We start from the raw sequence: 27157 nt of genomic DNA on the forward strand, positions 1-27157 counted from the left end.
TAGNCTTGATTCGTTGACGACGTTAGGCAGAGTGATCATCTCGGGCGCACGGAGGCCGACCAGCTCACGCGCCGGCAGCATTCGAAGCTGTCCTGTTGCCTCGTTATAGCTTAATTCCCGCGGCAGCGTCAGGCAGCCGCTCCAGCCGTGCCCGCGCGTCGGCATGGGGCTCTCCCACATGTTGCACCACGCCATCAGCAGCCGCCTCTGGCCATCGGCGGCGAGGAACGTCTGTGCTGCGTAGAAGTCATGGCCGCAATCAAGCTCACGGAACTCCCGCTGCACCGTCCACGGACCGTCAGGCATCCACTGCCCGACGGTATACCCATTCTGGAAGCGATTGCGGTAGTTGTACTCGCTGGCCTTCTTACCTTGAGGGCAGAAAAGTAGCAGCTTCATGTCCTCACGACTGCCGACCGAAAAGAGGTCGGGGCACTCCCACATGAACACGTTCTTGTCCTCCGTCATCCCCAGCACCTGCCAGTTCGTGTCATCCCACCTAAGCAGGTCTTCTGTGGTGAAGAGCAGCAGCTGGCCAAGGTCCCTCGTCGCGTCACGGGCACCGCACACCATCCACCACCGCCCGTCCTGCTGCCACACCTTCGGGTCGCGGAAGTGCACGTACCCTGGTGGCGGGCGCACGACGGCACCGAGCTTCTCAAAGTTCACGCCGTCGCTGCTCACGGCGACGCACTGCTGCTCAAAGATGGCGTCCGGGTTCCGTGGCGTCGCCGCTTCAAGCACGAAGTGGCCTGTGTAGAAGACGTACATCCTGTCTTCGTGCACGACGGTGGTGCCAGAGAAGCAGCCATCGCGATCACACGCGTCGCCAGGTGCCAGCGCCGTCTTTTCGTGCTGCCAGTGCACCAAGTCCTCGCTCGTCAGGTGGCCCCAGTGCATTGAACCCCACTCGGCACTGTACGGGTGGTACTGGTAAAAAGCGTGGTAGAGATCGCGAAAGTGCACCAGCCCGGCCGGGTCGTTCATCCACCCCGTGTATGGTGCAATGTGGTAGTCCGGGTACCATGTCCGGTTCGTCGAGGAGTCCCATCGAGCAGCAGCCTCCCGGTCCGCAGCCGCGAGCCGCTCGGCATGGGTGTCGCGCGGAGCGTAGGCCGGTGCGCGCTGTTGCATTTGGGGAGTTCGTCGTCGTGTCGTGTCGTTCTTGCGGGCGTAGCGAAGGGAGCGAGCGCGGAAAGGAGCACCGAAGGCACGACGAGACACCCGCATACGATGACGCAAACCTTGCACTTCGCTGATGGCCTGTAGCAGTTGAGTCAGCAACAGCAGCAGCAGCAGAGGAAGCGTGGTGATAGACGCAGGTTACTGGCCACAACGGCGATGCGCGTGTGTGCGCGTCTTGTACATCGATGCGAAGCAAAATGAGTAGGAGCAGGGGATGGGGCCGCTGAGAGGTGGTCGGTGATGGTAAAAAGGCCACCTCACGGACTGTGTGTGTGTGGGTGTAGGTGTGCTGCTGTGACTCTCTGCGTTGACGATCGCTCCCTTCCCGTATTTCCTTTGATATTTTGGTCCTGTGAGCACAAAGACGGACGTGGCGTTCGCGGCTACACCGCCTCGTCCCCATTCGAATGCTGCCTTTTGTGTCCGCCACGTGATCGAGCACACACGCGTACGTGTGCACCTCTAGGGAAGGGAGAAGGGGTGCAGTGGGTAGATAGATGTTTCAGAAACATGACATGAGAGGTGCGTGAGACGAGCAGCAGCGGCAGCGGGGGAAGGGGGCCAAAGCACAAGCAATGGTGTTGAGTAAAGGTTACGGGGTAGGGGCTTGATGAAGCCTACTTCACAGGCAGTGGCAGAGGCGGCGGCCACGTGACCATCGGTACGTACTTGTGTGCACAACGGACAAGATACGGAGAATGTTGCTCCTCTACGAGAGGATCGAGGATGCATACTCCTCGTTGTGGTATGTGCGAGGCTCCCTCCCACTCCTACCTACACATATGCATACACAAGCGGGTATGTGTGTGTGTGTGTGTGTGCTCTCACTCTCCCCACTCAGCTAGGCACATGTAGGCTTCATGAAAGGGTGTCCCCCAACGCTGCATGCATCCGGTCTACCGGCCATCCCTCTGCGGCAGCGGAGGCAGAGGCATCTCAGCAAAGAAAGGCGACACGTTCGGAAAGTTTCGGGTCTGAAAGGCGAACACCTTGTAGCTGTCTCCCATCTCCTCCTTATCCATCAAGCGCCGGTAGTTCTGCAGCACCTTCATTGCTGCTTTCGTCTCCTCGTCCTTGATCACGTGCGCCAGCCGAATGTCAATGCCGTTCTCGAGCAGGAAGTCGTGCTGCGTCATCACCGGGAACCACTTGAGGTGCCGTCGCGCCACCTCCAGCCGCTCAAGGGCCCAACGCAGCTGCCGGAAGCTCACCCAGCAGGAGAGATCCACCTCGCCGGGCGACAGCAGCGGGTCGACGAAGCGGTGGCCACGGATTCCGCGGAGCGTGCTGTGCATGTGATCATCCTTGCCGTAGTCAATCAGCAGGCACGCAGCCTTCTGGCAGTCTATCATCTTTTTCATGAGCGTCTCCATCGTCTGCATCCCGACCGTGTTCACCTCGACACAGTCGCCCTTCTTGCCCTTGGTGCGAATGTCGTCAGGGATGAGATAGGCGGACATCGACCCGGACGGGGCATGGACAAGGCGGAAGTGCGCCTCCGTGCCGGGGTCGGTGTCCACCTCCACACACGTCTCCACCCACCCGCGCTCGGTGTAGCGGAACTGGGCCACCGGCAGCGCATCAAAGTACTCATTCGCAATGAACACGGTTGGCTCGAGCGAAAACGGCAGCGATTCCAGGTCCATCCACCACTTGATCTTGCCCTGAGCCGTCTGGAATTCGGCCAGAGCTCGCTTCTGCTCCTCGCGGCGTGCTGCACCGACCTCGACGAGGTGTATCTGCAGAAAGTGCAGCAGATGCGGGTTCGAGTACTGTATCTGCTTCAGCATTGTCCTCATCAGCGTACCGCGACCCGGCCCCATCTCCACAAGATGCAGCACGCGCGGTGTACCCATCTTCTGCCAGGCGTCCATCACCCACGCAGCAAGCACGTCGCCAAAGAACGGGATCTCCGCCGCCGTGATGAAGTCTGCCTTCTCGCTGCCAATCACGTTTTTCTTCGCCGCGTAGTAGCCGTACTGGGGGTGGGTCAGGCAGTCCTTGACGAACTGTGACATAGGGTAGTACCCCTGCGCGGTGATCTTGTTCACCAGCTCGTTGCACAGCGCCGTCTTGAACTCCTTCTTGTTGGCGGAGTTCACCGTCGCTCTGTCCGGAGTAGACAGATCACTCGCGTGGAGGTTCATGGCGAGGCGGACCGGCGTGCTGCGGAGGAGGCCTGCGCGGTGGTGGCACATGAAAGGTACCGCAACAGAGGAACCCGAGGATGAGGGGCCCACCGGCGTCGATACCCCGAGAACGGAAGCCGCGGCTGCTACTGAGCAGCGCCGCGCAAGACACTGCTGCATCGCGCCAAATAAGGGGCGTGGAGACGAATCCGTGCTGATCCCTAATGAGAGCTGTGGCGTGACACGAAGTCGTTAGTGGCCTGCGACAGAGGTCTCGGGTGCCCGAGTGTATGTGACACAGCTCCTTCGCCGCAGACTTCAATCACGGGTGCGGCTCGGCAAAGAGAGAGGGAGAGGGAAAAAAAGAGGGGGCAGCGATGGAGGGGACGAGAAGAAAGGCGCGCGTCTTCGGTCTCTGCAACTCGCGCAACGCGAGGGGTGCACACAGACACACACACATATATATAACATGCAACGCCCAAAGAGAGAGGCGGGGTGTACAGAGGGACTCCGCCCACCATACACGACCACGGAGAGGAGTGGAGAGGGGAGAGACAGAGACAGAGGGCGCGGTGGGAGACCACTGCAGGTGGCATCGTCACGGCACCGCAAAGAGGGGGAGATTATGCTAGCGAGCGGGTGACATGGCACGTCGCTGTGTCACTTCACCCCCCCCCTCTCTCTCGCCGCACGTTCATTGTCTGCGGTGCGCCGCAACTGAAAACAGCCACTGAGCCTCTCGCGCGTGGGCTTGGTGCCACCGTGAAACGCCTGTCCTTCCCTCTACGCCTTGCCCTCCCATGGTTGCTGTGTTTCTTTTTTCTTAGCCCGCTTGCTTGGTTCTGCTCTGTGCGTGCCTCGCGCTCCCGGAGCGGCTGGGCCATTCCTTTGCTCGCCTGTCTGCCCATGTGCGTGCGTGCGTGTGTCTGTCTCTGTATGTGTGTGTGTGTGTGTGTTTGCGCATCGTGGGCGTGCCCGAACACAGAGGGAGGGAAGGCGAGATGTAAGGAAGAGGTGTGCATAGCCGTCAGCCCGCGAGCATCGCGTGTGCGCAGCAAGCAGTCGGCCACCATGAGGAAAAGAAAAAATTGTTGAAGCCTGATGCTCTTCGCGCGTCTCTCACGCTCGCGTCCCCGTACGCTGTCACAGCGGGGTGACATCCTCTACCTCGTCAAGCGGGTCATCGAGGAGCCGGTGCCGCGGTCGCTGCAGCACTGCCTCGCACACCTCCGACGGCGCTGGCTCGTCGACATCCACCACAACCCTCTCTGTAAACGTCCCCGGCACAGAGGTGATGGGCACAACATCCGTCCTGGGCGCAGACGTGAAGCTGCGGCTCGACCGCAAAGCCTTATAAGAGCCACCAGACCACGAGACCGAGTCGACCGACGCCATGGCATGCGCCTCGCTTACATCCTCAATGTCGTGGCTGGGACTACCTGGTGTGCAGAGAGGTTCCAGCACCGACGGTGCCACCTGTATCTCCAACGGAATCGCATCATCCACAGCAGACGCACTCGAACAAGGCGCTTCGTACCCGTTGGGGGTCGCAACAGTGTAGCCATCCCATGGGGAAGTCTGAAAGGCTGCACTCTCTCCCCTTGCCGTATTCGTGCCGCTAGCCGTAGCGTTGGCAGATACACTGCCCGTGCTGATGCGCAGTCCGTGCTGCTCGTCATCGTCTGCCTCAGCCACACCGCCTACCACCCTGGACTCAAGCGGCAGGTCGGGAAAGGGGTGGAAGGTCATCGGAGTCGGCGGCATCGACGCTGCCGTCATCATGGTACTCGGCGTGTAGCTGCCAGTGTCAGTCCTCGCGTTCACCGCCGCGTGGCCAAAGCCGGCGCCCCACGCGAACGGCTCCAACGAGAATGAGGAGGCGGTGGTGGACGACAACGAAGAGTTCGAGCCAGATGATGACGATGATGACTGCTCTGAGGCCGAGGCAGACGGGAAGGAGTGGCATGTCGCCCTGGCGAACATCGAAGGCGAGGGAGACGGAGGAGAAACCATGCCTTCAGTGTCGACGGTGTCGACACGTCCTGGCCGCGTAGCCCTTCCGACGAGACCCAACACATCCGCTGCTGTTGCCGTGGCAGGGAGCGCCTTTTCGCATCGGCCTTCGCTGGCAGGAGCCATGGTCGCGCCCAGATCGCCAGCATGGCGCCGGCGCCGGCGCCGAAGTCGGCGGCGGTCACCACGGCGGCTTGCCCCAACCTGGCTCTCAGCACCTCTTGCCTGCTCTCCCAGCTCCGTACCCACAGAGCCCTCGATGGCCGGCAACAGCAGTGGTTGCTGGGAGCTGCACAGCGCAGCTTTTCTCGACATGCGCCAGAGCAGCGCCGTCAGCATCGCGCTCACGTCAGCGGACAGATTCGAGGCGGCGGCGCTGTAGCTAGTGTTAGTGTAGCTGACCGGCACATCCTCCTCCGCACGGGCGAGGTCGCGAAGATGGTCGGGCGGGCACACACATACGCAATGCGGCCAGCGGTACGCCCCGAGTCCACGGCTCTCTGGCATGCCCAGAGTCGTTGAAGGCGTGTGGGGAGAGGACAGGGCTGTCGATGGATCAGCCCCTTGCCACTCTGGCAGCCGCAGCACACCCTCACTGCACACCAAGCACTTCGACCCGTACAAGCAAGAGAGCACGAGGGAGGTGACGTAGCCGCGACGGCTAAAGTATGCCCGTGGATCGACGCGGGCGAGTGTGTAGGGGGCTACGTGCACCGTGCACGGCCAGTCCGACTCCTCCCATACCTGCGGAGCGTCATCCAGCACAGCGATGCTGCGCGGCTTCGGCAGGCGGTTTGACCAGTCGCACCACGCCGGAGCGCGCCACGCACGACGAGCGGCTGTCATTGCGGCGGCATCCAAAATGAGCTGCACAACGCGCAGGACACCTTTGCGGCATCGTGCAATGCGCTCAGCCGTGCTCTTCGGTACCGGCGCCTGCAACGGTACGAGGCGCGCGTGAGCTGTATTGGGCACGCTTGATGCTGCGGAGCTGCTGTTGTCCGCTGGGATTCCGCCCACGGGCCCAGCAAAACAGGCGTCTGACGCCGCAGGCGCCTCCTCATCCTTGCTGACGTCATGACAGCCCCTTTCTTCGTCATCGCACCAGCGAAGCATCTCGTCCGCCGTCACCACACTTGATCGCATGTCGGGGAAGAGTACTCTGTGCGGGTCGAGCACCTGGCGCAGAATGGCCTCGGTGCGGCTCCGCGCTGACTTTGTCACCAGTACTACCGGAATGTTCCACTGGGTGGCCACACGGTAGAGGAACTGGCGCACGCCAGGGCGCACGTACACAACATCGAGCAGGTAGCGGGCCGGTGGCGTCGCAGCCGCAGTCGCTGAAGCAGTGGCAGACTTTGCAGAGCTCGACCTGAGGGCATCCGCATCGGCGCTCGACGCAGATGACGTCTCTCGTGTGTCGTGGCTTTCAAAGTTGTTGTGGCCGTGGTCGTGACCGCTCTTGGACGACGAGTCCACTGCGGAAGCCGGCCCTAATGCAGACGGGGAAGCAGCTGTATATTTGACAGCGCCGCATTCTTCGTAGTGCACGATGCCAAGACTGTGCCGCTGCGATGCGGTGCGGCGCATGAAGCAACGCAGCAAGCCGCCACTGGAGAGGACAGAGGTGTCGCCTGTCGCAGTCTGTGCATGAGACAACAGCGGCTCACGAGTGGGCAGAGGCCTCTGCCGTATGGTCGGCCGCAGCACACCGTCGTCCTCAACAACCTCCGTACACCTGTGTGAAAAATGGAAAGTGTCGTTGTTGTGGAGGTGGTGCCCTCTGCTGTCCCGGTACAACGCGCCCTCCTGCTGTCCATCCGCCCCTCTCACCATCGACTCGGCAAGTTCCTCTTCTGTTAGCGGCGGCGCGTCGTTTCGGCCGAGTCGGAGCGGCGCGCCGGCGAAGCGCTCTGACGACGGCGCCGCCGGGTGTCGGCGCCAGAGCACGCACGGGTTTTCAGCCCCTGCCACGCCGTCAGCAGCCGCCACGACGCGACGCAGGTGACGGAGGTGACGCTGCCGCTCGACAGCCGAGCGCACCGTGATGGCGTTGTCGATTAGGGTGCGGTCCATGTCTACCAGCACCGCCTTCTCTTCTCGCAGGTGCCGCCATAGCGGAGCTATGTAGTAGGTGAAGCCAACCACGACGTAGACGGTGCGCTGCACCACCTCCTGTGGAGACGGCACCTCCGTGGCCTCGGTGCCAGCACGATACCGCTCTGTGCATCGCCTCGGCGGCACCCCCTCGTCGTCCCCGTCGTCACCGCTGTAGACGGCGTCCAAGGGCAAGTCAAATGACGCATGTGGCCACGACCAAGGAGCCAGCGTGATCGCGGCGATCGGGCGGCCATGGGTGTGGTCTACGAGGAGGCAGTCGAGGCAGCGCGATCGGGCCAAACGGAACTCGCTCTTGAGCAGCTCGCAGCGCCACTGCTTGTGGTCATTGGCGGGAAGTTTCGGCCACCGCCACTTGGGCATATGAGAAGAGTTGGAGCGGCGCACGTGATCGTGGTGGTGCATGGCGCCGCCGCTAGTCCCTTCCGCACCGTGGGGCGCGCTATTCTCCCTCGACACCGCCGTGGTCATCACAGCCTCCTCGTCACTCACATCTGCCGGCGAGCTTCCAGCCTCCTCCTCGTGCGAGATGTCTCCTTGAGACCAGCGAACGATGCCGCACGCGCCTAGGTGTCGATGGGTGTCAAAAGAAAAGGGGTTGTGTCCGTCACGGGAGAGCGTGCCGGCTGCAACACGAAAACTGCACCCTTGCGCTGCCGCAGCGGCTGCCATCCACGGGCTCACGGTCGTAATCCACGTCGATTTCGATGGCATATCAGTCGTCGCTTCCGCCGCCGCCGCGTCAGCACGCGGGTCGTGACCTACCTGGCCCGCATCTCCCTCCGAGCGCACGCCGGCTCCGTTCTGCGGCGCGGCGGCCGCCGAGGTCGATGAAGGCGGTGGGGGACAGCGCTGATGAAGCACGTCGTGGTAACCAGTGTGGGCACGGCTCTCTCGCACGCCACACACCACCACCTCCGTGGCCTCGCGCAGAGCCTCAAAGAGTAGCGCTTTGCCACGCGCATTGACGGTCATGAGAGGCGGCAGGCGCGGAAAGCTCTCAGGTCCCTCGTCGCATTCCTCGGCTTCTTTCGCGGGAGAATCGTCCGCCTCCTCCTCCGTCGCGCCACTGCTCCCCGCCACCCTCGACCTTCGCTTTGTCTGCCGCTCGACAGCGTGCGCGGCACGTCGACGCTTCCGCATTCTGGTACCCGCCCTCGGCAGTGGATGCAGTGCCTCGTCTGAAAGCTCAATGGTGCCGACCGTGCAGTGGAGCAGGCGAAGTGGAAGCTCGACAGCGTTTTTCGAGCCCTGGTCTTCAGATGCGTTCATAGACGAGTCCAGCGACGAAGGCAATGCTTCGTCTGGCGGCGGCTTGCCTCCTGTCCGTGTGCCTGGAGCTGCAGGACTCATCCCGGTCTGGACTCTCCCGGGAGTATCGACCCCTGTGGCGCAGCTGGACAACGGTGCCGCTGGTTGCTGGCGATCCACCGCCGCCAATCCCTCCAGGGCCTCCGTGTTGCCGGCGCGGCTGTGAGAGGCAGACGGTGCCCTCCACTTCTCCCTCTCAGGGCGTTCGTGGCTTGATTGCCGCGTCCACGAGGGATCAATGTACGCGCTTCGGTCCTGGCCGCGCAGACTCCAGAACTGCAGCCGCGCATATAGCTCCGCCGCAAACGCCATGTCCCCATCCGATGGCTCCACCACTGACGTGCCTGCAGCCCACAACGCGTGTAGAGGACAGGACGATGTGCCTTTCGGCTCGGTGCTACTGTATTCTTCTGCTAAGTTGTAGAGCTTTCCCTCCTCTGGATCCGGTGACGAATACACCGCGACTTCCACCCGCAGCACATCAGCATCTGGAACGGTGGCGCGCGCTTTATGCTGTGCTGCAGCCGCCTCAGCACCTGCGGCTCGAGCACGCGAGCAGGCAGCGCCAAGCGGCGCGTCTGTCGGCTTAGCTGCCCATGCGGGTGGCAACATCCAAGAAGGACTCTTCTGCTCCATCTCAATCGGTGGAGCACGAGGATGAGCAGCGCTACCATCACCGCCGCCGCTGCACCCGCCACCCACCCGCCTTTCGTGTCCACTTGCAGGCGGCAGTAGCACGCGTTGCTCGAAGTACGAGAGAGGAAAGTCCGCGTCTGTTGCGCACGGTACGGAAGAGCGACCCGGCAGCACCTGTGTGCTGCCCCCCAGCGGCGCACTTGGCCATTCCAGCGGCGTGTCGAGCGGGTGTCGGCGTACCTGACTAGGCACAAAGAAATTGGGTGTCGCTGCTGTCATGAACGACGTCGATGCCGCACCCGCGCGCTCTGCAGCCTCGCCAGATTCTCTCGGGAGGTCCTGTGCCCCGCAGCTGCAAAGGACCGAGTGCATAACAACAAAGACTTGCGTGCTGCTTCTGCCCAAAATTTCTTCACCGTCTTCTGCCGTCGCACCTTCCTCCTCCGTGTCCCGCTCATCATCGCCGTCCGCGATGCAATCCGGATACGCAGCGGTAAACCCTTGTCGTTGCTGCCGACCACGGGCGCGATCAGCGGTGTGTGCATCCTGCGCGTCGTCGTTGCTGTCGCTGAAGGAGGCAACAAGGGAAGAAGAGCTGCGTGATGTGGAAGAGGAAGTCTGACATGGTAGGAGCGCCGAGTCTGGCATGGGGTGTGTAGCGGAGGCGGTGCAGCGCGTCACAAGGCCGCCACTCACAGCATGCCGGCTGGATTCCGTGGGCAGCGGATTGAGTGCAGATGCGCAAGAGCATTCGGCGTCAAAGTCTTCCTCATCAGCAACGGCGCCATCTCTTGGAAAGATACTCGCCGTCCCTTGCAGTAGTGGTGCAAGCGGTGAGCATAACGGCATCGATCCCGCCCGCGCGGCACGCGACTGGAGAGAAGCATCCGACACCAGGGCGGGACTGCTACGGATGTCGGCCCCGATCGGCTGAGGCAGTACGGGTGGCAACAGCGTTGTGGTGGCTGCCGTATATGCTCGGCATGGCGCGGCGGCACTGTCGCGGTCGGTGGAAGAGAGGTCCAGCGTCGCCGAAAGCATCTGCGTGAATGACCACTTCCCATGTGGCGAAGGCGCCTGCCGAGTTCGGGAGCGCCCCCAGAGACGTTTTTCGGCAATCGACGACGGCAGCGCCGCAACGCCGAGCGCTGCGTCACTCAACGGGGTGGATGCTGCCTCTTTCATCCCGCCGGCCGCTGGCGAGAGGCGCGGCGGCATCGGCGAGTGTGGTGGTCTAGGAGGCGTCCTCTGCACACCCCCGCCCGGAGGTATCGATCTCGGGGACGAAGGCAACGAGTGCGTTGGCGCCTCTGACGGCGTCCTAGGTGACGGCCCCGCTTCGTCGACGCGACCGCGCTCGGGACCGCCGCTGTTCTCAGTGGCGTTACGCTTGAGCCGATGTGCGTCATGTGCGCTGAGAGCGCTAATCTCGCGTGCTGACGACGGCAAAGTCAGTGTGTCCATCCGTAGGCTGTCGGCGCGAAAACGGGAAAGGGGGAGGCGGCGTCGGTGGCCCTTGGCTGTTGCGGCCATCACAACCGTTGAGGACATGGAGACGGAGGGCGGTGTCTGCGCATCGGTACCTGCAAGCCTCTCGGCCTCTCCTACCGCCTCACTCGATCTGCACGTCGTTGCAGTTGCCTCGGCCGATAGACGTGACACGTGAGCGAGGTGCCGCTCTTCCGCCTCTGCAGTCGCTGCTGTCGATGCCTCGCTCCCCTCACACGCGCCCTCGTCGCTCTCCGCGCCCGGCATCGCCTCTCGTAGCAGCACCTCGGTGTCATGGCAGCAGACGAATATGAACTTGTGGTTGCCGAAGCACATGGCAGTGCAGGCGCAACCACCAACGGCACGCCGGGCGATAACCACGTAAAAAAGGCCAAAGTACTCCCGGGCCGGCGCTTCGCCGCCGACCCCCTCGGTCACGCTTTCATCGGCTCCGCCCACCCCGCCGCGCACTTCTTGCCGACACCCTTTTCTATCCGGCGCGACGTGGGACGACACCGCCTGTTCATCGTCCCCGCTACGGACGTGCTGGGCGAGCACGACGCATCGCGACATGAGAGCGAAGGCGCAGTGCGTAGGGTCAAATGACAGGCAGGCCTGTAAAAAAGACTGTAAGGGCATCGGCGCAGCGAGCGTGTTGTCGCCCGAGGCGTCGGGGGTGCTCAGCCCAGAGGAACTCTGACTGCCGTCAGTTGAGGCAGTCCGCCGTGCAGCTGCACCGTCACCGTTGGCCTCCTCACGGATTGCGGTGGCGCCGGCCCCGCCTCCATCGACGGTGGCAAAGGATGCAGGACCTCCCGCACCGCTGGCGCCCCGCGCGGCGGCTGTGGTTGGCGGCAAAGGAACACTGGACGCGCTGCCGTCGTCCCCCATCGCCAGCGATGCCACGACAATGCCAGAGTCGTCACTATTGCTGCTGGGCCTCCTTGCACCACGGGACGGACCTGCCGCAATGCGAGCACGGCCCAGCACTCGCCACAGAAGCTGCAGATCTGCAACCACCTGCACCGCAGCTTGGTGCTGAAGCGCGTGCTGGTAAGACCCGGGCCTCTGGGGAGCCGACGCGCTGCGGCGGTGCTGACAGCAACCTTGGCGCGACCACATCTGCCGCGGGCCAACGCCGCCACGGCGCACCGTAAACCGCAACGGCGAGAGCCATCGATATAGAACCACGTCGTGGTAGCTAGCCTCGACCGTGACTTGAAGGTATTGTTGATACAAGGCGTTGACGACGAGGCCACGAATATACTCCACGTGCTGCCCTGCCTTGTCCTCCGCCTCCTGCGCATCCAGCCACAGCTGCTGCAGAGTCCTTTGCAGAAACTGCTGGCGGCGCCTCTGGGCAACGCGGCTGCGGAGGGCGCCACGACGGCGACCAGAGGGCAAAGGCGAAGGTGGTGTCGCTGCAACGTCAGCTTGCAGGTGTTTTCTGGATGATGTAGGGGAGTCAACGCAAGGCGGGGCCGGTGCGCCGCCATAGCTAGGAGCATTGGAGTGCTGCTGAAACTTCCCAAGTCTCTGATCCGCCACAGCCACGTCTGAGCCTGCAGCCGCTGGCGTCGCCTCTCGGACCAGGCGACGGCGCTTGTGTGAAGAGGTTGTCGAGTCGACGAGTGCCGCAGCAACAGCGGGGGACGGGGACGATCCAGCAGCTGCCGCGGTGACTGGCACAGAGCTGCACCGCTTCTTTTTCTCTCCCGCTCGCCTTCGCGATGAGCGCATCGACATCGTCAGGAAAGCCCCGGAGCCTTCGCTAGCCTTCTTCGTTGGCGAAGATGCCCTCAAATCTAAAGTCTCGGTTTGCTTCCATTGATGAGCAGCCCACACCAGCGCGTGCTCATACCGTGTTCGCGCAACTGCGGCTGCTGTCACCGCCTGCCAAGCCCCGATGAGCCGCCGCGAGAGATTCAGGATTGCCTTTGTGTAGTCCGGCAGGAGCGTTGTGGCACTGCTAAGCTCCGCGAGTACGTAGCCGAATACCTGCAGCCGGCGTGTGCTGAGCCGCAGCGGAGGGCCAGGCTGCGCAACACTCTGATCACGCTCCCCAAAGGTGTCGTAGCCTCCATCACCGTGACGTAGGCGGCGTGCAACGAGGACGCCATGGCCTGTGGAGCCAAAGGTGGGTGGAGAAAACAGTGAGGGGCGCGCCTCCCTGGAGAGATGCGTGGCAGGTGGGTGAGGCTCCATGTCACTTGTCCGTGTATCGTCCTTGTCAGTGGATGCCACCAACCACCCGCTGCCTACCCCTGCACGACTAGCCCAATGGCGCCAAAGATAGCAAGATGCAGTAGAGAGTGTGTATAATGGTTCAGGAAGAAGGTGGTGTTGCTGTATGCGTGGTGATACAAGAAACGACAGAGGAGGTGGCGTGAGGGGGAGGGAGGAGGGGGAGAGGCAGCTGCTTCTCCTATCCGTGCAGCGAGGAGCCAACTTCCGCGCATGCAAGCTGTTCTCTTGCATTACAAGCGTCCCCCGCTCACGTGGCGCTCGTTTCTTCGCCTCCTTTTTTTTTTGCATTGTCGCTCCCCCTCCGCCCCTCCTGTCCCCTGTGGCGTCGGACATGCGCCACGTGGCTGCGTTCATCATCCTCATACTTCGCCCTCATCAACGGCGCTCACGCCACCACGCAGACAGTAGATGAGGAAGAGACGAAAGGTTCATGGAGGAGGAGGAGGAGGAGGAGGGGGGGCGTAGCGCGCGGTCTGCGTGTGCCTCATCATCGCATGGGAGAGGAGGGAGGGGGGTCCGTCTTTTTCGTTCCGTCTTCTCCAGCTCTGTACACCCACATGCCACGCACGCACGCACGCACGCAGACAGACAACGACAGTTCGCGGTCAAACAGAGACCACGAGGATGAGAGAGAGACCTCTCCTCCATCCAAACTCCAAACACACCACTATCACCACCGCAAGGGCGCGTACACGGCGGCTCACATCATCATCCACGAGAGCCGCCGCCGCCGCCTCTCCCTCCCTCCTTTCGCCATTTGATTCGTATCGAACGCACCGCCTCAACACCTGCCACCACCGAGGCCCCGGCCTCAAGCCAACCTTACACTGAGCGGAACATGTCTGCCAGCACATGCCGCTCACCTTCGTGACGCAGCAGCACCTCCTCCAGTCGCTCACGCATCGCAAGGTGTTCTGCCGGCGCCAGTACACGTGCCGTTGCAGCCGCTGCTGCTTTACCCCCCTCGTCGGCCGTCATGCTGGGGTGTGGCGGGGTAGCGGTGAAAAGCAGCGGCGCTGTCGCAGGATTGGTGAGTGTCTTCGCGTTTCCAGAAGGGTCAGCTGCCGGGTCACCGTGGTCCGCTCTGCCGCCGTCCTCCTCGCTGTCGTCCTTCTCCAGCTTAAACGATATGTGGCGACGGCGTCGGCGGTGCGGCAACAGTGCACACTGTGGGTCGACATCCCCTGCCACAGTGACAGACCTCACCCTGCCCGCAGCGTCCACCAGCTGCCCGCCACCTTCGGCCTCCATCTCGGTCTTGGCCTGCTTCCTCGGCGCAGACGACGTTGCCGGCACCCCACCGCTGCCGCCGCTGATGAAGACACGATGCAAGTCCGTCGGCGTCCGCGCCGGGCTTGGCGACCCCTCGCCCTTCAAATCACACCTCGGAAAGGGCATCGGCGAAAACGACGCGCACGGGCTCGGCACTGCCTCCTCCCTCTCCTCCTCGCCGCTGTCACCGTGAGGGCCGCCTGCCGTCCGCGTTGTTGTGGCCCACTGCTGACTCAGCCGGGAGAGTGCTCCAGCCCGAAAGATGCCCTGCAGCGCCGCCTCGCGCTCGTGCACGGAGGAGTGGAGATCGTAGCAGCCCGCCTGCACCACAGCGCGACCTAGGTTGTCCTTGGCCTCGTGGATGGCGACGATGTCGTGCTCGATGGAGTGGTCGATGATGAGGCAGAAGACGCGCACCTCCTTGGTCTGTCCCACTCGATACACCCGCGAGAGCGCCTGCGCGTCCCGCTGCGGATTGTAGTCCACATCCAGCAGAAAGACGGTGTCCACCGCCTGCAGGTTCAGCCCCACACCGCCGGCGACTTTGCTGATCAGGAAGCAGCACGGTGCTGCCAGCGGCAGCGACGAGCCGTCCTCCTCATCGACCCCGCCATCCGCGTTCGGTGATGGCCCGCCTGCCGTGCCGGTGCTGGTGCGCTGCCGGCTGTTGCGTCGCGGTCGAGGAGTTGCGGCGTCGCTTTCCGCACCACTGCTGCCGCCACCCGCTACCTCCACCACGCCGTTTCCGCTGTCCACGGACTTGTTGAAGCCCCGTATGTTTGCCTCCCGCTGCTTGGCCGTGGTTCTGCCGTCCAGCCGCACGTACGGGATGCCGCGCATGCCGCACAGCGTCTCCACAATGTCCAAGACCAGCGTCCATCCGCAGAACACGAGGAACTTGTGCTGTGTGCGCTGCAGAAAGCGCATCATGAAGTCAAGCACGAGCAGCTTTCCCGACGTGCACACCACCTCCTCATCCACGTAGAAGAACGACTGCGTTGTGTACGGGTGCAGCAAGATCTTGCGATATTGGATATGTGGGTTACCGGAGAGAATGCCGGCGTGGTGCCTCCGCTCCACCTCCTTCAGCTGCGCGCTCTGAAAGGGGAGCAGTGGGCACAGCACAGCGTAGTCTCGGATGGGCGGGAGTGCCATATTCAGGATGCTCCTCTCCCACCGCAAGATGAACGGGATCAGAAGTCGATGGGCACGGCGGCACAGGAGGATGTGCAGCTCGCAATCCTCCAGCGCGCTCGACCAACTTGTGGCGAGCAGTGCGCTATCCAGTTGCTCAAACAACTCACTCGAGACGAACGTGTGCGGAGCCAGAAAGCGCAGGAGCGAGAAGAGCTCCATCGTGTTATTCTGCAACGGTGTGCCCGTCAAGACCAGCCGCGATATAGAGTGCAGCTTGCACACCCTCTTGAAGAGGACACTGCGGGAGCACTTGATGCGCTGGGCCTCATCGATGGCGACAACGTGCCAGGCCACGCGGCGGATCTGCCGTAGAGCCCCGCTGAGAGGCTTTGTCAGCATATCGTGGGGGATTACCATGACAGGGGTGGCAGGTGTGGCGTGGGATGCGCCGCCGGGTGTCGGAGGCTGCTGCGTCAGACACGCAACGTGCGCGAGGAACTCGCCCATGCGAGACTCCAGCTCCGAGCGTGGGCCGTTCAGCACGTAAACAGTAAAGCGCTCCGCAGCGTCGGCCCCGCCTGGACACGGTGACTCTGCGGCAGCAGTGTGGCGACGGCTGAAGCGCTGGAACTTGCCGGCCCAATGTGGATGAGCACTGGGCGAAAGATGCGGAACTCTCTCTCCAGCTGCCGGTTCATCGGCAGTGAGAATGTGGGCATGTGTGTGTGTGCGAAGCCGCCATTTGCGCGATGTCCGCACTGCCGACCTGCATCGGCGTCGGAGGAACCACAGACTGGGTAGCCGCGGCGGCAGCAACAGCCATCGTCGCTGACAGGTTCTTGGGTGGCCGACCGCGGCGCCGCTTAACGGGCAGCGCAGCAGCGACGCCGGCCGTCGCAGATGCGCGCGTCTCCTCGCACTCCTCATCCTCCCTGAGTCGCCGCTTGTGCCCCGCTGAGGACCTCCACGGCACGCCATCAGCGCTGTCACAACTACCCGCATGGATGACGCCCTCGTCCCTGCCCCTCCTCTAGCTGCTACAGTCACTGCTTCACCTGCTTCACAAGTTTTATGAAGCCGCCACACGCGCGCGCGGCCGCCAGCTCGGGTGTGGCGGCAGGAGGCGCAGGCTCGGCCGTTGCCGCCAGCGGCGCGGAAGCACCGATAGAGCCTCCGTGAGCAACGCCCTTCATCCGCGGCTGAATGGTACTACTGCTCCGCTGTAGTTGCTCCTCCGTCCTCCTGAAGGTGCACTCCTCTTTAGCTGCGGCCTCAGCACACCACGTCAGCCAAGGCGGCATTTCGCCTTCCTCAACGATGCCGGCTTCTCTCGCCAGTGCGGCGCTGCTTGCAGCTGTCGCTGTCAGGCCTAGCGCTCGCTGGCACAGACGCGCGTGGCACTGCTGTAGCTTCTCCAGTGAACCTTGTACTACCCTCTCCACCATATCCTTGTAGCAGGACAGGTACACGACTGTTTGGGCTGTCTTGCCGAGGCCCATGTCGTCAGCGAGGATGCCGTTCACATGCTCCGCCACGTTCAGCCGCAGTGACCACCGCACGCCCTCCTGCTGATACGGGAGCAGCTGGCCTGTAAAGGACTCGACGCACTGGGTAGCATCGGCCATGGCAGCCTCGAGGATAGCGGGCCGACGCGCGGCGAAGCCATCAGCGAGGTGGTCGTCTGTGAATGCATCGGCGGCGCGCACGTGCTGATCGGTGGAAGAACTCTCCAATGGAAACGTCGGTTGAGACGCGTGCGTGTATGCGGAGGTGAGATGCCGTCGCAGAGCCGCATCGATGGGCGCGACCACGCGCAGCACCTTCTCCTCCTCCGACTTGCTTGGGTTGAGGCTCTGCAGGTAGGCCTCCTCGCCAGCGGCGATGTGGTCATCGCCGTGCGCCGCTTTTGGAGGCACCGATGGCGCAACTAGATGGCCTTGGGCAAGGGCGCCGGATGGCGTCGTCGCGGCTGCGCGACTATCGGTGCCGGATAGCCCAAAAAGCAGCCGCATGCGCGCCTCGTGTACCTTCATGTACGCTTGGTTGTGCACTTCGTGGCAGAGGCGACGCTGACGCTGCGCGCGCACGTCCTCCTTGCGCTGACGGAGTGCGAGCGCCGTTGTGGCGGCGCGTCGAGTCGGGATCTGGTGCATTACAGGCAACACTGCCGCCGCCTCCGTCGCACCCAGAGCTGCGGCTGACGCAGAAAGAGTAGGCGCTGCAACATCGGCGTAAAACGGAGACGTGAAGAGTGCAAGGCTGCAGCGAGGCGCAACATTGCACGGCGCATGTGTCCGATCGGTCTGCTGCGACGCCCCAATAGAATCGCCGCCGCTCGTGGGAACGCCTGCCTGTGTTTCAACCGCGAATTCGGTGCTGGGTGGTGTGGACGCCGGGCAAGCTGCGATCGAGAGCTGCGCAGTGTGCGCGGCATTGACACTTTTGGCAGAGGCACGAGGTGCGTCGCCACCATTGGTGGTGGCCCGCGTGCTCGCTTGAAGAGAGCTGCAGTTCCGTGTAACTCCGCGCCATCGCGCGCGCAACTGAGCCGCGGTCAGGCGTGCAGAACAGCCTGCCAAGCTCGAGCCCTCTGTTGATTTCGCAGTGGCACCAAAGCCGCCTGTCACGTGTGCGGCTGCCTTTGCAGAAGACACGCACAGCGCGTGCCGCGGCGAAGTTGAGTGGTTTGAGAAGCAGATAGAAAGACCAGCTGTAGTGCTCGCCGCAGCCCAGTAGTCAATTACCGCCTGCGCCTTAGACAGCAGCGCGTCCGTTTGGCGAGCCCTGAGATGCGCGCGCCCGCCACCACCATCGCCTCCACTGCCACCATTCACGTGCAGTACAACCTTCGAGGCGGAAGCAGAAGGTTCAAAGAACGAGTTTGTGCGGTACCCGCGTGCAGCAGTGGAACCAGAGGATGGAGAGGAGGTGGTCGCGCTCAAGCGCCGAGTGAAGGGCGGCGGATCACCTGGATTCACGGACGTCGCCGAAATTGCTTCACAGCCGATTGAATAACCTGAAACCCGCGGTAAACCGCTCGCGGCAACACCGGTCGGGGATTGCGGTGCAGAGCTTGTGCTGTTGCCTGAAGCGGCGCCATCCTCACCGCTCGTGATGTCCAAGAGCCGCGCCTGGCGACGAGTGAGCATCACACGGCAAACAGTAGCGTGAGAGCAAGACGCACCACCGCCGACTTCCCCGCTCGCCCACCCCACCACTCACCCTTGAACAAAACGGCTTTGGAACAACGCAGTCCAGTCACGGCTGCAGCGAGACGCTGCGAGACGCGGCGAGAGACCAGCCTTCATGGAGAACGAAAAGCACGCGTCCGTGCGCGGCTGCGCTTGCGTGCGTGTGTGCGTGTGCGTGTGTGTAGGCTGTTGATGTTGTTTCTTTCGGTCGGTGGTCCTCGTGCCCGTCCCAGGCTCAACTGGCCTCCACTCCTCCAGGGACGCAAGACAAAGGTGGCAAGCGATGCGGAGAAGGCGGTCGGTGCGGGTGCACGAAGTTTGTGTGCATTATCGATGCATGCAAGGCACGCCTGCACGTGTTCGAGGAGGCACAGTGCACGTAAGCGGCAGAGACGGGGAACGAAAGACGAAGTGCTGTGCAACAGATAAAAGCAGCTTCACGCACGGAGTGCGACACGGCGCTCCCAGCGCCCATTGCGAGGGAAGTAAAACGTACAACGTGGTGGGCTTATGCACATGGCCAAGCGTGCTGTCACTCGCTAGCGTTGCCCCCGTGTGTCACGGATGGATGGCGGGGATGAAAAAGGGGGGGCGTCCACCGCCCCGAGCAAAGTCCGTGCCGACAACGGAAAAATGTTTGTCGGCCGGAACACAGATACACGCACGTGCACGTCTCTCGCTCCTCCACGGCTGACTCCATCTCGAGAGGGAGAGGGAGGGGGACTTAGACGGAGCCTCTGTGATGCCGCCTTATCTCTTCACCGCACAAAGCCAAAACCTGCGAACACATACGGCGCCCCAACCATCCACACCTTGCGGGCCGCACACACACATAAACACACACACACACACATGCACACGAATTCAGGAAAGACTCTTGAGCAACTCACTCAACTTTATTGCCTCCTCGCGTTGGCGCCGCACTTCCGCCTCGTCCGCGACGGCGTGCAGCTTGCCGATGATCTCTCGCTTCACGCGCATGAGCTGGTACGCCGGCAGCTCTTTGGACGTGTCGCACTCCATCAAGTTGAGCACCTCGCGTGCGTTCTCCTTCATTGTGTGCTCCTTCGCCCCGACTGCCGGCGGCAGCAGGACACCGCAGACAATGCTGAAGTACACCGTGACGCCGAGAATCACGCCAATCATCGAGTTCGCCATGATGCTGTTCCGCTCCAGGAAACGATCCAGCTGCACCTTACGTCGGTAGTACCGGTGATGACGGTGCAGTATGGGATCTAGAAGGTACCAGAACGTGTAGGTGGCCCACTTCAAGGTGGCGGTGGTTTGGTGGCCAATGTCCGGGATGCGGGACCTCAGCGGGACGGATGAGCAGAACATTCTTGCTGTACTCTCGTTGTTGTACTCCCAAGCACTCAAGCGCGCCAACTCGCATGCACCGACAGCTCTGTGTACGTGTGCGCCTGGGTACCGTGTGGATAGGCGCGGAGTGCCAGCCACAGAGGTGAAAGGATAGAGAGAGAGGGCGGCACGCTCCGCACCAGAGCAGCAGCAGCAGTTGTTGCTGCCCGTGTCGCTCTGCGCGTGGGTGTGAGCTAGAGGAGGCTGCTAAAACACACCCTCGTGCCAACGGCGATTCGAGGTCTTGTTTTGTGGTGCGACGGCGCGACCCTTGCTCAGACCCAGCTGGTGCTTTCGTCGTGTGCGCAGCCGTGATCGTCACGCTGCGTGCAAAGGCGATGATGGTGGCGGACTGTGGCGGGCATAAAGTAATAAGCAAGCGGAGAATCGACGAAGGTGAGAAGTAGGAGGGAAGAGAGAGGCAACAGCAGACAGTTCTGCAAGCGGGATGGGCGTGGACGCGCGACAGCATGCATGGTGACCATTCGCCACGCAACGAAGCCAAGGGAGCGCCAGAGAAGCAAGGAGAGAGCCGCTGCCCTCATGGCTCAGACCGCCGATGTATTTTTTTTCGAGAGAAAGCGCGGTGTGTATGTGTAAGGGGAAGGAGTTAGGCAACCACACGCCCATGCGCACGCGTAAAGGCGTACAGAGAGAACACCAAGAGCGCAAGAAACGAAAGAAATCTGTGATCGCACAACAGGGCATCTTTCGCGCCTTAAGGCTTATTGTGGCGCAGGAAGTCGACCAGAAGCTGCACGCCGAAGCCCGTCACCCCAGCCGGATCGTAGCCTTTGGGCTTATCTCCGACATCTGCCACGCCGGCGATGTCGAGGTGCGCCCACTGCACCTCCGGCTCTACAAAGTTGGAGATGAACGCGGCGGCGGTGCAAGAGCCGGCCTGCCGACCGGGAGCAGCGTTGATCAAGTCGGCAATGCCCCCCTTCATCATGTCCTTGTGCTCGTCACCGATCGGCATCGGCCACAGCTCCTCCCCGCACTGCGTGCCGGCAGCCATCAGCGAACTCGCCAGCGTCGCAGATGGCGAAAACAGCCCGGCGCGGCGCGAGCCGAGACCGACAACAATGGCACCCGTGAGAGTCGCAAGGTCGATGATGCGGGTAGGCTTCTTATCGAGCGGTGCGTACCTCTGCACGTACGTGAACACATCTGCGAGTACCAGGCGACCCTCAGCGTCGGTGTTGAGCACCTCCACCGTGAGCCCCTTGAGGCTAGTAATGATGGAGGAGGGGTGGTAGCTTTCGGGGCCGATGGCGTTCTCCACGAGTCCGACCGCAGCCACAACGTTGATGGGCAACTGCAGTTTCGCGATCGCCTTGAGAGTGCAGAAGGCGGTGGCCGCCCCCATCATGTCGCTGTGCATCGTCTCCATCGAGTTATAGGGCTTGATGTTCAGGCCGCCGCAGTCGAAGGTCACGCCCTTGCCCACGATGGCCGTCGTCGCGCTCGAGCGGGGATTGCCGATGTACTCAAGCACCATCAAGTACGGCTCATAGCGAGAGCCGCGGCCGACGTTGTACATGAGGTGCAAGCCCGCCTCCTCGAGCTGCTGTCCGCGCAGCACCTTGCGCACTTTGATGCCCTCTGGTATCATGTATTTCTTCGCCCACTCCACATAGAACTCCGGCACACCTTCGTCCTCGCGCAGGTTGCCGAGGTTCCGGGCGTCGTTGACGCAGTGCCCGATCACCTCACCCGCGCGCACCGCCTGCGCATTGCTCGACGCCACGACAAGCTCCATTGGCGGCTGTGGAGCGGCGGGCTGCTTGGCCCGCGATTCCGCCCGCCTCGCGCGGGTGCTGCTCGTCTTTGCAGGATCCTTGGAGGCGAGGGTGCTCGATTTCAGGCGGTCGTACTGGTACGCCCCCGTCACCGCAAAGATCGCGGTTTTCTCCACCATCTCGTGGCCCTTCAGCCGCTGCGGCGGGTGGTACGGGTCCGTCATCGTAAAGACATCTTGCTTCGGCGGGTGCAGCGACACCCACGCGGCGTTGCACACCTTGGCTTTGCGCACGGCGGCCGTGACCGCGAGGCGGTAATCCCGCACCGTGGAGTGGGCGCCCATCCCCGCCACGAGCTCGGCAGGCTTTTCCCCAGCGAGCCTGGCCCCGGTTGTCTTTCGGCCACGCTTCGTCACAGCGCTCTCCGCTGCGGCCGGATCCTGCGCGGTCGTCCAGACGGTCTGGAAGTCGACCTCCCCTGCCTTGCCGGTAAAGCCTGGCGGAATAGGGACGCTAGCATCACCGGCCGCCGCTGCACACTCGGAGGTGGTGAGAAAGTGCACATGAACGCCACGACTCTTGGCGAGCTTGCCTCTGTTCGCCGTCAGCTTCGTCGCGGGGCCCACCGACAGCGACCGTGGGAGTGGGCCGCGAGACAGCACGCGACGAAGCATGGCTGCAGGGCTGCGCACAGGGCACGCTGGGAATCTGAATCGGAAACCTGAGGAAGACCAGGGGAGGCGTGAAACCCTCCACGTGAGCACACAGCAAAGGCACACACGCACACACTTACACGAAAATGAATATTATCAACGCTGTATTCGCCTCACGCGGCACCACCATCCGAAGCAAAGGAACACAGAGAGGGATGGGAAGAGGCGATTGCGCGGATGTGGATGAGATGGTGACGACGATCGCAGCAGCTGGGAAAGGAAAAGATGAACTGGGCGGTATGCGTCAATGAGTCTACTACTGAGTACCGTACCTCTCTGTGTGTGAGTGTGTGTGTGTGTGTCTATGGGAATAGAGAGGTGTACAGTGTTGCAAAACGAAAAAGTGGAGGAGGTTTTAAGCCACTCACGCCCGTTTTGTTTGTTTTTCGCCTGCGTTATTTTCGAGGTCTGCGGCTCCACCAGCCTTGTCTATGTGAGGAAAGTGATGAGGACTGTCTGTGTGTACGTCTGTGTGTGTGTGTGTGTGTGTGTGTGTTCGGACAGGTTGCTTGTCTGAGCACGCACGTGCTTTTTCAAACGAATAGCGAGCGGCACTGAGTGAGGAATGGGAACGTAGGAAGTCACAAGAGGTGCTGGCCGAAGCAGCGTCGAGTGCTACGTGTAGTCGTCTTCCCTTGGCGTCTCCGGCTGTGTTTATTTGTCTCTCTGACGTATACTCTGTGGATTCGATGGGAGGGGGAGAAGGAAATCCGTCGCGAGATCAGGACAATGAAAGGAGAAGACAGCGAGATTGAGAGCAGGAGGAGAGGACTGGCCTTTCCTTTTTCGAGGGAAGCGCTTGTCGCTGCAGCCCTGGTCATTGTTCAAGACCACCTGTGTGCAATGTGTACACGCATGCATACATATATATATATATATATATTGTTTGTGTGTGTGTTGGTTTCAATTTCCGTGTGTTCATAAACGAAAAGAAGCGCAGCAATTATACATAGCTATGTATAGATATATGTATAGATATAGATATAGATATAGATATAGATATATCTATATATTTATAGATATAGAGAGAGAGAGCACACAATAAAATGAGAGATGGCCAAGAGACACACACACACACGCATGCCGCACACGTGATACACCACGAAAACGGGAAAGCAAGCATGAGTCACACACAGGCAAAACCCTCCGCCCCGGCGGCCGTGTGCCACGAGTCGCGAAGTCCACACCACAGCAAAACCTCTTAGAGGCGGACGCAAACAGGAAAAAAAGGGGGTGAAAACGCATATGCACAGGCATGCACGCACACAAGCGCACACACGTCGCTCCGCTTGAGTGTCGGTGTTCGAGCCAGATACGCATGCGCCCCACCCAAAGTCCGAAAAAAAAATGAAAAGAGTCGGGCACCAGCAAGACGCAAAGGAAAAAGGCAACAACACACCGGAATCCCTAAAGCGTGGCCCTCCCCCCTCCACACATGTGTGTGGGTGTGAGTCGCGTGCGCCGCACAAAGCAGGCGGTTCCCGTCCGGGCAAAACAGAGAAGCAACGCGCGCCGAATGACACTGCCCCTCCCCATCCTCCTCCTCCAGCACACAAGCACGCATGCTCGCAGGCGCATCAGCACAAACGGCACCGAGGCACCATTAAGGGGGACTGCAATCTGCTTCGCTGTTGTTGAAGTAGAACCCGCGATGAAAGACGCCGCCGTAGCGGTAGCCCAGCAATCGCCCACTACCCAAGCAGCTGCCTCCCTGCGCGCCTCGGTCACCGTACAAGGCTCCGTCGCTGCCCTCGAAAATTGGCAGGAAGACACGCGCCGTCACGTAGACCTGCTGCGTCTCCATGAGCGTCACGTGAATGTACTTGCCAGGTTGATAGATGTAGGTGTGCGCGCCGTCCCGATCGCCGACAATCGGGCTCACATGGTCGTCTCTCTTGCCCCCGCGACTGCGGCCCTTGTCACCGTCGTGTGTAACGCCGCCGGCGCCGTCGCCCGTCGGAACAGCGCACGCCGGCGGGCTCACATCAAACAGCGCTGGCTCGGTGTCGTTCAGTGTGTAGGCGATGCGGCCGTTGGCTGGCGGGTCTTCAAAGATCAGCTTCATCTCGCTGCACGAAACACAAATCACCGGCGACGGAAGCAGCTGCTCAGGACGGATGTTGTACTGCTCAATCCGTCGGCGACTGAGCTTGCCGCGCTCAGTGGCCGCTCGGCCGCAGTCGTAGATGGCGGGTACGCTGCGCACGCGATCCTCTTCGGCAGCTTCGGCGCGGCCACTGAACCCATCCGCCGCAGCAGCGCTGTTCATGACTGTCCACGCGCGAACAGTGGCGACGTTCTCCGTCAGCGCGACAGGATTCCCGTCGTAAAGCTGTGTGCACTGTCGACTAAACTTCACCTTGCGCCGCGCCTCGTCTACGAAGACGAGTTCGTAGAGCGTCTGCGTCTGTGGCGGGTTGTTCGATTCGTCAAAGTACAGCGTGGCATTGGTGGCGCGTAGCCGCATGGACGGCGTTGGCACCTGTGGGTCAAAGTACGAGAGCCCAGCAGGTCGCACCAGCAGCACGGCGCGGGAGATGGCGCTCACCCTGCCACTGGTCAGTCGCGAGCATGCCGAGACGGCAGCGGAGTAATCGCCGGGCGCCGCAGCGACAGCGTGCACGGCGATGGCCTGCACAATCACCTGACGACGCTGCGAGGGAAGCACCGACGTTGGCGGCAGACTCAGCCTAAACGGGGCCGTGTAGATCAGCGTGGGGTAGCTACCGTCAACGCTGTACCGTAGCTGATCGGGCAACGTGCTCAGCTCGTGCGGTGTGATGACGATCTCCGTGGACGTGGTCACCTCACCCCCGCCGGGGAAGATGACCGGTGGCAGCGGCGCGTCACCGGCGGCGTCCGCTGAGGGCTCCACCGTGGCGGAAGAGGCTTGCATATGCGCAGGTGGACTCACGTGCGCAGTCTGCTGAAGCTCATCCCTGCTGGCCTGTGCCCGCTCCGCCTGCCGCCGTGAAACGTCGATATCAATCAAGTGTGTGTTGTTGTTTGCTGAGCTGCCCTCCGCGTACGTGAGCAGAGGCGGAGTCGTCAGTGGTGGTGGCGGTGTCAGCCCACTGGATGGGGCCACCTCCGTCACCACGTAAACAAACTTGTGCACGGCGCCGACTACCTTATCAACGGAGTGCACCGCGTGCGCCTGGATCATGTACAAGCCTGGTACACGAAACTCCAGCGGTGACGTGTAGAGAAGAAAGTCGTTGTGGTAGTAGCCGTCGTTGCCCAGGATTTGGAAACCGCTGTGGTCAGACGGCAGACTGTCGCGCACCCGATCGACGGTTAGGAGAATGTCACACGCATCCGTGTACGCCTGCTCGGCACGGACGCGCAGATACACGACTAGAGGCGTAGAGAAGCTAGAGGCGCTAGCGGGCGACGGTATCGCCTCCAGCTCCTCCCCAGCATAACGCTGAAACCCATGGTAAAACGCCGCCGAGGCGCTGCCGTGCAGAGCAGCCGGATTTAAAACACAACTCGTGCCCTCGGTGCCCCACGCATCATTATTCGCGCATTGCAGCTGGCCATCAGTAAAGGACTTGAGATACAGGCGGCGCCTCAGTCGCGCGGCGCGCCGACGACGCTGACAGAGAAACAGAAAGATGGTGAGGGAGACGACCACGACCAGCAGCACGGCACATGATACCCAGATGGCGATCGTGGTGTTCTTGTGCTCCACAACCATTCTCGACAAGTATCTTGGTCTTCGTGTCTTGTTACCTACCGTAATGTGCGGCGCTGCAGTGCTGGCATACGGTCGAGCAGCCCAGTGCACTGGTTGTGTAGCCCACACGCTCGCGTGAAGCAGATGGCGGTGCGCGGGTCAACGTGAAATCCCTATGCGTATGCGGCCCCGAGTGCTTCCGTTTAGTGGCCTTGAGCCTTTTTATGCGATTCTCCTCTATGCGCTTTTGCCCTTCTTTCAGTTGTGTCTATCACGCTCTGCATCAGGGCTCATCTACTCACGCACACGGCTGCTGACACACACTGCAAGACTGTAGTGAAGTGTGTGCCTATGTTTATCTGTGTCGATCGGGTGCGAGGTGCCGCGTCTCGCTGCACTGTTTTTTTTAGGATCTCCACCGCAGCGCCTTTTCTCGTCCACGAACCTTTCCTTCTTGGCTGCTTGCTCAACTCGAGGCCGGAGCGTTCGGAAAATGTGCCGGCACTAGAGAGGACAGAGAGACGCTGGGGAAGGAGCGGTGGGGGGACACAGGTGGTGGCGCGAAGATCTATGAGAAAGCAGGTGTATGTGTATGTATCTGTATGTGTGCAGTGGTACGCGCTGTACCTCCTCCTCCTCGGCCCCGCTCGCTCTCTCTCTTCGTCTTCGCTGGCAAAGAGCAACCTCTTGTACGACGGCCGAGTAACAGCAGCAGAACGGCTACCGCAAAGGAAGCCACGAGGGGAAAAGCAGCAGTCGCCCGCGCATCAACAACCCGCGGCGCGCGAAACGAATACGGAGACCTGGTACACGCGAACCCGCACGCGAACTGGCCCTGTAACGAAATCAAAAAAAATCTACGCTGGCGCACACGTTTGATTGGCACGAGCTGTCTTGCATGTGCGTGTGGGATCGCGTGAGGGTGTCGCTAAGGCGG

At 61.8% G+C, this 27157-nt stretch overlaps 6 protein-coding genes and 1 pseudogene across 6 annotated transcripts, besides 1 other annotated feature; all 7 read right to left on the reverse strand.

Annotated features, from left to right (window-relative positions):
* Position 1: 1 nt before the first annotated feature.
* Positions 2-1134, reverse strand: LMXM_23_0880 (beta-fructosidase-like protein; the record flags this gene model as incomplete). The annotated part of the gene is made up of 1 exon (XM_003875676.1): positions 2-1134. A coding segment is annotated over one exon (1133 nt), but the record flags the coding sequence as incomplete, so codon positions are not given.
* Positions 1135-2081: 947 nt separating this feature from the next.
* On the reverse strand, positions 2082-3494 carry LMXM_23_0890 (conserved hypothetical protein; the record flags this gene model as incomplete). Its single annotated transcript, XM_003875677.1, has 1 exon — positions 2082-3494. One exon carries the CDS (start codon positions 3492-3494, stop codon positions 2082-2084), a length of 1413 nt encoding a protein of 470 aa, XP_003875726.1.
* A 963-nt stretch (positions 3495-4457) lies between these two features.
* LMXM_23_0900 (conserved hypothetical protein) lies at positions 4458-13085 on the reverse strand (the record flags this gene model as incomplete). The annotated part of the gene is made up of 1 exon (XM_003875678.1): positions 4458-13085. The coding sequence occupies one exon, from the start codon at positions 13083-13085 to the stop codon at positions 4458-4460; it is 8628 nt and encodes a 2875-aa protein (XP_003875727.1).
* An 867-nt stretch (positions 13086-13952) lies between these two features.
* On the reverse strand, positions 13953-17689 carry LMXM_23_0910 (annotated as a pseudogene).
* Positions 13953-17689: a sequence feature.
* Positions 17690-19591: 1902 nt separating this feature from the next.
* Positions 19592-20065, reverse strand: LMXM_23_0940 (conserved hypothetical protein; the record flags this gene model as incomplete). The annotated part of the gene is made up of 1 exon (XM_003875679.1): positions 19592-20065. The coding sequence occupies one exon, from the start codon at positions 20063-20065 to the stop codon at positions 19592-19594; it is 474 nt and encodes a 157-aa protein (XP_003875728.1).
* A 739-nt stretch (positions 20066-20804) lies between these two features.
* LMXM_23_0950 (cytosolic leucyl aminopeptidase) lies at positions 20805-22502 on the reverse strand (the record flags this gene model as incomplete). The annotated part of the gene is made up of 1 exon (XM_003875680.1): positions 20805-22502. One exon carries the CDS (start codon positions 22500-22502, stop codon positions 20805-20807), a length of 1698 nt encoding a protein of 565 aa, XP_003875729.1.
* Positions 22503-24144: 1642 nt separating this feature from the next.
* Positions 24145-26241, reverse strand: LMXM_23_0960 (conserved hypothetical protein; the record flags this gene model as incomplete). Its single annotated transcript, XM_003875681.1, has 1 exon — positions 24145-26241. One exon carries the CDS (start codon positions 26239-26241, stop codon positions 24145-24147), a length of 2097 nt encoding a protein of 698 aa, XP_003875730.1.
* Positions 26242-27157: the final 916 nt, after the last annotated feature.

This window comes from Leishmania mexicana, chromosome 23, assembly GCF_000234665.1.
Source record: "Leishmania mexicana MHOM/GT/2001/U1103 complete genome, chromosome 23".
NCBI classification, from domain to species: domain Eukaryota; phylum Euglenozoa; class Kinetoplastea; order Trypanosomatida; family Trypanosomatidae; genus Leishmania; species Leishmania mexicana.